This window comes from Stegostoma tigrinum, chromosome 14 (assembly GCF_030684315.1).
Source record: "Stegostoma tigrinum isolate sSteTig4 chromosome 14, sSteTig4.hap1, whole genome shotgun sequence".
NCBI lineage: Eukaryota > Metazoa > Chordata > Chondrichthyes > Orectolobiformes > Stegostomatidae > Stegostoma > Stegostoma tigrinum.
The window spans coordinates 11,879,746-11,890,648 of NC_081367.1; the positions used below are offsets into that span (position 1 = coordinate 11,879,746).

Sequence of the window (10,903 nt, forward strand, 5' to 3'; positions counted from 1 at the left end):
ACAGAATGTCCCAGCAGTGGCAAGGACTTCCACTTACAGTGAGTGGAAGAGTGAGACTAGCATCAGACAAAGGGGAGACCAAAAGGCATGCTACCTGGTTAATTAGGCTAACTTGTATGCTATGGCACTTTAAGCCAATATCTAAGTACTTGTTAGATGTTGTGATGGTTCTGGTTTCTATCACCCTTTCAGGCACTGAGTTCCAGATAGCCACCACCCCTCTGAGTGAAAATATCGTTCCTTTAATTCCCCTCTAAACCTTTCTCCTTCTTTAACCTTAGATCTATGCCCCTTGATTATTGATCCCTCCACTAAATGGAAACAGTTCTTCCTGTCTGCCTCATAATTTTATGCACCTCAACCAGGCACGCTCAGCCTTCTTTGTTCTAAGGAAAGCAGCCACAGCCTATCTAGTCTTTCTTCATTGCATTTGAGGGCTGTTTATGCTCAATCAGTGGATACATACCACTCAGAAATTAATAGATTTTTGGAAACCAATGGATATGGGGACAGGGCTTGAGTTTAGTTTTAAGCAACTTGGAGAAGTTCTATTCCTACTGTTGAGTGAGTGATAATGGGAACTGCAGATGCTGGAGAATCCAAGATAATAAAGTGTGAAGCTGGATGAACACAGCAGGCCAAGCAGCATCTCAGGAGCACAAAAGCTGACGTTTCGGGCCTAGACCCTTCATCAGAGAGGGGGATGGGGAGAGGGAACTGGAATAAATAGGGAGAGAGGGGGAGGCGGACCGAAGATGGAAAGAAAACAAGATAGGGAGAGAGGAGAGTATAGGTGAGGAGGTAGGGAGGGGATAGGTCAGTCCAGGGAAGACAGACAGGTCAAGGAGGCCAAGGACGGCAGTTGGAGATGAAGAGGTCGAGGGAGGGTAGGAGGCCTGGGGGTGGTGTCCAGGAGGAGGACTTGTGTTGAAAGCGGGTGAAAGGGTCAGTGGAGGGAGGGTTAGGTTCCCGGTTGAAGAAGTAAGCGTGGAGGCGAAGGCGGTGGAAAAACTGCTCTATGTCCAAACGTGACTGGTATTCGTTGATGTGTGGTTGTAGGGGGACAAAGGTGAGCCCCTTGTTTAGGACTGACTGTTCGCCTCAGGTGACCAGCTTATAACTGATGTCCATTTCAAGCCCACCGACACCCACAGCTACCTAGAATACACCTCCTCCCACCCACCGTCCTGCAAAAATTCCATCCCCTCCGTGACTCCATTGTTCGCTCCACACTGCCCTCCAACCCCACCACACCCGGCACCTTCCCCTGCAACCACAGGAAATGCTACACTTGCCCCCACACCTCCTCCCTCACCCCTATCCCAGGCCCCACGATGACTTTCCACATTAAGCAGAGGTTCACCTGCACATCTGCCAATGTGGTATACTGTATCCGTTGTACCCGGTGTGGCTTCCTGTACATTGGAGAAACCAAGCGGAGGCTTGGGGACCGCTTTGCAGAACACCTCCGCTCAGTTCGCAACAAACTACTGCACCTCCCAGTCGCGAACCATTTCAACTCCCCCTCCCATTCTTTAGATGACATGTCCATCATGGGCCTCCTGCAGTGCCACAATGATGCCACCCGAAGGTTGCAGGAACAGCAACTCATATTCCGCTTGGGAACCCTGCAGTCCAATGGTATCAATGTGGACTTCACCAGCTTCAAAATCTCCCCTTCCCCCACCGCATCCCAAAACCAGCCCAGTTCATCCCCTCCCCCCACTGCACCACACAACCAGCCCAGCTCTTCCCCTCCCCCCACTGCAACCCAAAACCAGCCCAGCCTGCCTCTGCCTCCCTAACCTCTTCTTCCTCTCACCCATCCCTTCCTCCCACCCCAAGCCGCACCTTCATCTCCTACCTACTAACCTCATTCCACCTCCTTGACCTGTCCGTCTTCCCTGGACTGACCTATCCCCTCCCCACCTCCCCACCTATACTCTCTCCACCTATCTTCTTTTCTCTCCATCTTCGGTCTGCCTCCCCCTCTCTCCCTATTTATTCCAGAACCCTCTCACCACCCCCCTCTCTGATGAAGGGTCTGGGCCCGAAACGTCAGCTTTTGTGCTCCTGAGATGCTGCTGGGCCTGCTGTGTTCATTCAGCTCCACACTTTATTATCTCTGTTCCTACTGTTATGCTTTTTTTTCCCCTCGGTGCTTATGTGTTAGCTACCAATGGAGATCACCCTTCCCCTGTCCTGATTAATTTGTCATGATCTTGATCTGTGTGATCCCTTTCAATCCTTCTCATTCCCAGCACACTTCTGCTGGCTTACCCATGTGATCTGTCAAGCGTAGACTGTTGTTTTTCCTTTCCAAATGGTCAAGACATACCCTCCTTCTTGGCATGAGATATATATCATTTGCTCCAATTGGTGGCATTTTCTCTCTAGTTCCAATGAATTTATCTATCTCATTCTTTCTATTTCTTTGCTTTAAGGAGTCAATGGAAAATGCATTCGAACAGAGACTAAATGGTTGACTCCAGCAGAGTTTGAAAGTATGAGTGGTATCAGAGAACATCTTCGATATTGGAAGAGAAGCATCCACTGTAAATCAGAGACCCTGGGCCAACTGATCCAGGTCTGTTCCACTGAACCGACTGTCTGGTTGCTGCGGTTTTAATGGGGAGCTTTTAAACCTACATCTTTATTCACAGGCAACATTTCCATTCCACTTATTTTAACATACCAGGTACAAGTAGAGAAATCCAGTTAAAGGACTTCACAAGATATTACCAGACAGCAGTCTATGAAAGCACTATGTGAGTTGAAATTGGCCTGATAGAATGTGAAAGGGAAGTCACACTGACAAATTTAAACAAATTGCTCATGCCTTCAATTCGCATGTGACTTTCGGACAGTACCAAATGTGTTGGACCATAACTCAGGCATTCTTGGTGGCCACCTAAAACAGGCTTTTGGCCTATGGTCCCCTGCATGTGTTTTATGGAGTCCAATTGCTTGTTAAAGAAACCTTCTGGAACATTTCATTTATAGATACGGTAAATGCTGCCCAACTTGTTCAAGATTCTGAAACAGCTGCCAATGAAAGATGTAATCACTTCCTCCATAGGAGTTCCCTGTGTTGCCTCTGCCCATGACATCTCCCATCCACAGCGTTCCAGAACCGTCCATCAGCTTTCAGCCTTTATCTTATAATCTTACCAAACGTCTAAACTCTAATCGGAGCCAGCATCCCAGAAATAGACCCAGCCACATTCCCACCCAAGCGCCTCACACATTAGATGGAGATCAACAAAGATAAATGCTAAGAAGAAACAGAAATTCGCCATGAAAAATTCAAATGGAAAGTTTCTGAACCAGCAGTTGTGGACAGTTAACTGAAAATTACCAATTCATCTATTGTTCTCATGTTATTTGAGTAACGTAACTATGCTTCCCCCTAACTTGCATACTGTAATAGTGAACATGAGCTCCCCTTCATTTCCTAATGCAATAGTTTTCATATCACTGTATATGTCATCAACACTCATAAACTTCTGATCATACTCACTACCTTACTTTCAGTTTCAGTCAGTTTCACTCGCCTTGTCCCATTTCCATGCCGTTTATAGATTCTACACTATATTCACTCCAAGTCATGGTCACATCCACCGTCAGTAGCTTTCTGACCCCTGTCTCATTTCTTCCTCTGTCCCACAGTCTTTTGCACTGTGGCGCCTTGACATATCTTGAACTACATCTACAAGTTTAGTACACTTGATACCACAATTCAGTATGATTTAATTTTTTTCCCTCTGATCCTTTCTTTAAATTTTACTTTTCCAGAAAGGCTACTTGAAACTCCACAAGCTTGACTGTATTTGTGATAAGTGCACATCTCCTGATTTTGAATCTCAGGTAAATAAACTTTGTCCTTGGTGGTGGTGTGAGTGGAAGAGGAAAATTAAAAGATCCTCAATCCTTTGCGTGAATACATTTTCTCCTCAACTTGTTCCTAAAGAGGTAGTTCCTTATCCTGTGACATATTGTTATCAGCCTGTATTCAGGTGAAACCATCTCTCAACGTCCAATCTGTTCAGCCCTCTTTTTTACACTTCTAGATGAGATAATTTCTGACTCTTTGAAATTCCAGAGAACACGCTCGTTAGAGCTTATTTCTTTGAAACAAGATGATCCCATCATTATTTCAGAGCAGCTGGATCCCAACACAATTCTGATTTAAGGTGCAATTACAGATGTATAGAGAGAAACAGATAGAGACAATGGTACACACACAGAGATCAAGGGACAGTCAAATAATGATAATCAGGCAGAGAAAGAGAGACGCCAAGAGAGAAAGAGAAATTGGTAGATCTACAGGTTCACAAGAGAAAGCCGATGAGAATTTGAAGAAAGTTAGATGCACACAGCTGGGAAGACAAGTTGGCGATAGTGATAGAGAAAAGGAGACTTGGAGCAGCGATGTTGCATTGTTTGCCTTGAAGTTTTGTGATGGTTTAAACTTTCCCTTCCCTGGAGCTGATGAGAGTGGCTGTGAGCATGGAAAATAGTTGGACAAGTTTTCCGTGGAGAGGAATTTGAATTAAGTTTTATTGTCACATACACTGATACAAGAGTACAGTGAAAAGTATACAAGAGTACAGTGAAAAGTATACAATGTTGCCACTCCCGGTGCTATCTTAGGTACAATGGTACCTAGGTACAAAATCTACCTAATTTTCCCTCTTCCTGGCACTTCCACAATACGCTGAGCTGGAAGATCTGTGGGTGACTTCCTTCGCTTGCCGGGGATGGGGATCTGGTGGGTAAGGCCTCTTGGAGGCGTGGATGGTGAGCAAGGGCCTCTGAAAACTTACCCCTTTCCTTCGACCACTCTGACACCCCTCTCCTGTCGCATCTACCACAGGACAAGAACATAAAGACTTGCCTTCAGCGCTGGATTCCATCCAGCATGGGTCCCGACAAGCAGTCTTTAGGACCCAGAAGCTTCCAGCCTCTCATTGTCCAACGGCTACTGGTAACCCGGAGAGGTAGTTTCAAGGCACTCGAGGGGATGAGAAATTCACGTACGTGCTGCCTGTCAGCTCTTAATGAAGTGATGGACAGGCAAAAGGCTGACTTATCTTGTTGGTGAAGGCAGCCCTTGAGTTGCCACGTTTAAATAGAAAGTCTACATTAGCAAGCTCCCCTCCTTTTTAATCATTTTAGTATCACGCAGCCGTTTACCGTGTGTATAACTTGCTGTTTTACATTAACAGGAGAATGATGATGAATGTTCAGTGTGTAACGATGGAGGGGAGATGATCTGCTGCGATGCATGTCCCAGAGCTTTTCACTACCTCTGCCACGTCCCCTCACTCAGTCCAAACTTAAGGTTTGCATGTTGTTTTCAACTCATCATTGTGCCATGGTTGGAGAGCTCAGGACTGAAGTGTTAGAAGTAGTAGCAAGTGTGGAATATTGCAACACAGAAATGTGTCTTTTATGCAAGCATAGGCCAAGAAATCTTCTGTGTGAGCATGACGTGTCTAAGCAAAGACTGTGGAGAGTGCTGCAAAGCTATTAACATTGCGTCATATTCTGTACTAACTGGCACTTCTGAACAAGTGGCAACGTCTCTCGCCTTTAAACAAAAACTGGCAGGGTCATGTAAGTACATGTTGGCATACCCATTGACCTTTGGTGTCTCCAAAATTATTTCAAATAATGGTTGACACACACATTGAGGATAAAATGTGAACCGCCGGTATCAGTGTAAATAGTTATCACTTCGAAACATGAAAATAAAACTAACTGCGGCAACTCATTTTGAATTACTGTGGCATGGTTTATACAATAAGTCAATTGTACAGTGGTTCCATTAATCACAATGAAAGTTTTAAATCTATCATAAAATGTCAGTTTCACTACTAATCCTATTGGAGCTAACTTCTAGGAACATACAAGGTTATTGATCAGGACTGTTAACTGGGGTAATAGTGTTACCTAACAGTCTGAGACAATGGAAGGGAGCTTGTAAGTAGTTGGAGAAGTTTTGCTGCAGAAGCATCAGCAGCAGTCATAATTAAAGGGTCTAGGCCCGAAATGTCAGCTTTTGTGTCCTGAGATGCTTCTTGGCCTGCTGTGTTCATCCAGCTCCAAAGTTTATTATAATTAAAGAGGCTGTGGTTCCCACACCAAATAAGGAAGGAGATTTCTGACTCAAGATGTTCGCTTTGATTGATAGCATGATAGTGCAAACCTTGAGGCAAATTTGAGGACATAGCCACAGTTCAAGTATTTAACTAAATATTGAGTGGCGAAAATCTATTCATATCTTAAGAGGCAGAGGAATTGGAAGAATACCTGCAGGAGACCGGAAATTTGTGATAACTTCAGTGAGAAAGTTCAGCGATGAGTCAGTTGATGTGCAAAAGCGATGGATTTTGTTGGGTAGGTCAATGTAATGTAGAGGGAAGTCTAGTTTTGTATATTGGCATAATGAACTTTGAGCAATTGACGGTCCATGTTTTCCCATCATGTTTCATACTCAACTGTACCTAACCGTAAGATTTCTGTTAAGAATGTCAATTTCATTAATTAGCTCCAGTGAGAATTTCATCTGCACCTTCTGCAAAATGGACAGACTATCATCGAATAAAACCGGGGCAATGGTCTCCAGCAGCGAATTTGAAGTATATCAATCAAACATGACTCCAGAATACGTTCTGGTAAGCCTTTGTGATAACAATGTTGAGTCCCATTTGCACATTTTACACACAGCTGCGGAACCAATGAAGGAATAATGTGAAGACTTATTTTTCATTCTGTGTGCGCAGTAATGTGAATTTCCTTTCTTCACTGAGTGAGGTGTGAAACTCAACAGCAGAGGGAAGGATAATTCTTCACTCCACACGTTCCATTCCCAGCAGTGTCCTTGATCAAACACCACTCGTTTCTTTTGATTTTTTTTTTGTTACGTTTGAATCTAATTCTCACCCAGTTCCAATATAACTGGTTGGAAGAACCAAGGTGCAATTTAATGCATGCATTAAACCATCCTGTTTTGCTGTTGGAAATTTGTATAAAAGCCACCTTTTGAGTTTGCTTTTTAAAAATGTTAAGAGGATCTTAATTAATGTTCCTACTAATAAACCGGGCCAGGTGGAATATGGTGGCCCACCACTTGTTCGAGTGAGCTAATCTCAGCCGCCTTACCCACCAGAGACTGCATTTAACCTCAACATTATCACCTTCGGAAGGAAAATAAGCATCCTGGATTTGTCTTCCGGATCACACAGCTGAAATACTGACTGATTATTAGGCACATGCACAATGTGTGTACGGTCTGGATTGTACGTGGCTTTGATTTTTTTTTCCCCTGTGTCCAAGTAACCACTGATGTTCTCACAATTCAGAATGGTGTTTAGACAGTATTAATAATTCAATTATATATTAAAGAAAACATTTCTCATTTATTACTTGTGTTTAACTGAGAGTTTTAAATTACAGAAATGTGGATATATTTTACTCAGATTGTTTTGTGAACCAGATGCCCTGGAGTTTGAAAAAAACCCCTGTGACATTGTAAGTATTTGACATCAGTCCCTGTCGTTCAGTTGGTTATTTTAGTGCCAGTTGTAACAAGCAGAATTGCTCAGTGTGTGTGACCCAGCATACATGCTAAACATTATTAATAAATAAAGATGAACCAACTGGGTGTTAGCCCTATTATGTACACTATGCTAGAACTGGTGCATGCATTAATTGTGTAATACACCTGGTCCGTGAACCTATTGACGTGTTAGAGTTCAAGTAGGTGAAATAGAATTCAGTCATATTTGCTAACCAGGTTTTTGTGAGGAACATTAGTTACCTCTATCATGGGCTGCTGTTGCTGTCCCAGCCTGAACTTGCATTGGTAAAAATGACCAGAATCGGAAAAACTCAGTGACGGTCTTTGCAACTCCTGTTCCTGCTGTTCCGTGGGACCTGAAAATTCAGTGTACAGTATTGTTCCTTTCCTTGTTTATAGTTGTAATGTGGATTTCCACTTAATCCCTATTTGTATATTTTCCAGCTGAGATCCCTTCATTCTTAATAATGTGATGCTAGTGTTCCCAATAGAAAGGTGATGACAGTGGCATAGCAGTAAGATCACTGGACTAGTAACCTAGAGGCCCAGGCTATTGCTTCATAATATGGCAGCTGGTAGCATTTAAGTTCAATTAATAAAACATCCAAAATCACAAGTTAATTGCAGTAATGATGCCATCATCACCAATGGGAAAAACCCACCTTGTTCAGTAGTATCCTAAAAAGCTGCCATCCGCAGTTTAGTCTACAAGGGACTCCAGACCCATAGCAATATGGATAACTTGTAAATGCCCAGGTGAAAATATCCAAACCAACCACATGCTTCAAGTAATTTGTTTTATGTGAAAGTTGCTGGCCTTGCCAGTATTGTCCACATCCCATGATAGATTAGAGTAAAAAAGTGATTGTTGTGTCTTAGAGATTACAGATTCAGTTTCCTTACATTTTCATATACGTCATGGTCATTCACTCTTGTTGTTTGGTGTCTAGTCTTCCCAGTCCCAATTTATCATTCCTTCTACAGTGTTGTACATTCATAGATGTTTATTTTCACCAACCGCTAATCTCCCCATCACCAGCCACTTTGCTGAAACAGCAATGGGGTACTGTATTAGAGTGAGCAAAATACTTAGTCCATATTGATTTTAAAATTTGTGCATTTTCAGGTGTCCACACAATTGTTCTTTCTCTGTCTACTCTGGCAGGTTTCATGTGGTGTTCTATTCATTCTTGGTTATTTGCAACGTCTTGTACAATAAGAATCTGTGCTTATTTTTTTACATAAACTCAACTGGGATTTCCCTGTACATCCCTGCTTATTGCCATCTGCATTTTCACAGGTTCCAAATTATGGTAATATAATTGAAAGCCCGATGTGGTTCTGCAGGGTGAAGGAGAAGCTGGCCACGAACAAATATCACCTCGTGGGTGGTTTTATCGATGACATCAGGCTAATCTTCCATAATTGTGCCAGATTCAACCAGGTAATCAACAAAGCAGTATGGCTTCACCAGCACAGACTCTCTTGATTGTGGTGGTGACCCCTAAAGAGAGTTGCACATTAATTGCTGCTCCACGTCTGTGCTATAAAGATCCCCTGTGGAAATTTTGGGACAGTGTCTTCCTCACTTCCTTCTTTTCCCCTGTTTGCTCATTTTATGGTCGCCGTATTTAAGGGAGGATATAAATGTGTTGGAGGCAGTTCAGTGTGTCCCCTAGGCTAATACCTGGAGTGGGTGGGTTGTTTGTTTTATCAAAGCTTGGACAGACAAGGCTCATACCCACTGGAGTTTAGAAAAGTAAGAGCCGATTCGGTTGAAACATGTAAAAACCTAAGAGGTCCTACTAAGATGTGGAAGAGAAAATAAAAAACAGAACAACTGCAGATGCTGTAAATCGGAATCAGAAACAGAGACAGAAATTGCTGGAAAAGCTCAGCAGGCCTGGCAGCATCTGTGGAGAGAAATTAGAGTTAATATTTTGGGTCCGGTGATCCTTCCTCAGAACTAATGATAGCCTGGAAAATGTTGGTTTTCGTGTAGAAGATAAGGGGTGGAGGACGGATAAGGAGTAAACAATGGGTTACGATAGAGTCCAAAGAAAGAGAAGAAAAGTTGGACAAAGGAGTGGGTAACAGCCTGGCGAGGAATATTAATGGCTGTTAATGGAGACTATTATTGGTGAGCAATGGGTAATAGTGGACTGAGTGATAACAAGGCCTAGTATGTGTTCCCTGGCCAATATCTCTGCCTCAGGTGTGCTGCAGGGCTCCAGCGAAGCCCAGCATTAGCCAGAAGACTAACATGGCATGTCAGTTTCTATCGGAGGACCCTGCTGCCTTCTGGACTCAAAATTCAATAACTTTACAGCTTGAACTTTCCTATGTCCTAGCCCTCACCCCACACCAGACCACCTCCTAAATGCAGGACATTGCAGTATGTTTCAAATTCACAGCGTTCATTTTTTTTTAATCTGCTAGGTTTTGGCCAGGACAAGTGGGTTTGAGAAATTGGAAAACAAACTAGGGAAGGGACTTGCACTCTTGACCTGGGTTTGAGAAATTGAAACACAGAGAGACAAGAATATGAGTGAGGATAGGGAGCTGAAGAAGTAGAGAGGGTGACCAAAAAGACAATGGGAGAGTGTGAGAGAGGGTCTGATCAGGAGAGTGTGAGAAGAGGCTGAGATAAAGGATTGAGAGAGGGTCAACAGGGAGGAGGTTGTGATAGAGAGGAGGGACTAGAGGGGAGTAGAGAAGAGAGTGAGACGGGCAGGTTGGAGGGGAGAAGGGCTGAACGATGGGGACAGGGAGAGACAATGAGAGAGAAATGTGCTGGGGAAAGGAAACAGTGAGAGAGAGGTGACCTTTTGTTGGGATGAGAAGAAAGTGAGCAATGTTACAGTTTCTGTAACTGAAGTAGGTTAGAGATCCTGGACAGTTTACTGATGGCTTCTCTTCTTATTACTAGGGAAATGAACTTGAAGCCATTGGAAGAAAATTTAGTGATGAATTTGAAGAGGTTATGGTGCAGGTATTTGATATCGGTAATGATTGTCTTAATATCCCACAAGTGGACAAATGGGATTAAATGAAGAACTACAATGTGTTAATGTACCAGAATCTTAACTGCACTTTTTGAACTCCATATTTCAATATAGATATACATATATTTTCTGTATCTTTTATAATAAAATAGAAAACTAATGATTGAATTCAACGTTGTCAGTTGTTTGCATTTTATTTTTAGGAACATGTTTGCTTGTAGATATTTGTGCATTGTGCATGCCTATACATGCATGTGTAAGTATACAGAGATGGAGAAATCAGGTATTATTGGGTTGAATCTTGCATGCAGAC

General features: G+C 43.0%; 1 protein-coding gene across 2 annotated transcripts in view; it reads left to right on the forward strand.

Annotated features, from left to right (window-relative positions):
• LOC125457836 (nuclear body protein SP140-like protein) overlaps nucleotides 1-10,686 on the forward strand; it is a 36,169-nt gene extending 25,483 nt beyond the window's left edge. Inside the window, exons 11-17 of one of the 2 annotated variants that reach the window (XM_048542487.2) lie at nucleotides 2,445-2,587; nucleotides 3,796-3,867; nucleotides 5,229-5,344; nucleotides 6,554-6,680; nucleotides 7,462-7,536; nucleotides 8,886-9,029; nucleotides 10,515-10,686. In XM_048542487.2, the coding sequence (XP_048398444.2) occupies nucleotides 2,445-2,587; nucleotides 3,796-3,867; nucleotides 5,229-5,344; nucleotides 6,554-6,680; nucleotides 7,462-7,536; nucleotides 8,886-9,029; nucleotides 10,515-10,634 (797 nt within the window). In that variant the 3' untranslated portion in view covers nucleotides 10,635-10,686. Of the gene's footprint in view, nucleotides 1-2,444; nucleotides 2,588-3,795; nucleotides 3,868-4,876; nucleotides 5,349-6,553; nucleotides 6,681-7,461; nucleotides 7,537-8,885; nucleotides 9,030-10,514 lie in introns of those variants that run through there. The other variant, XM_048542489.2, reaches the window with a different exon arrangement.
• The last annotated feature ends 217 nt before the right edge of the window (nucleotides 10,687-10,903 follow it).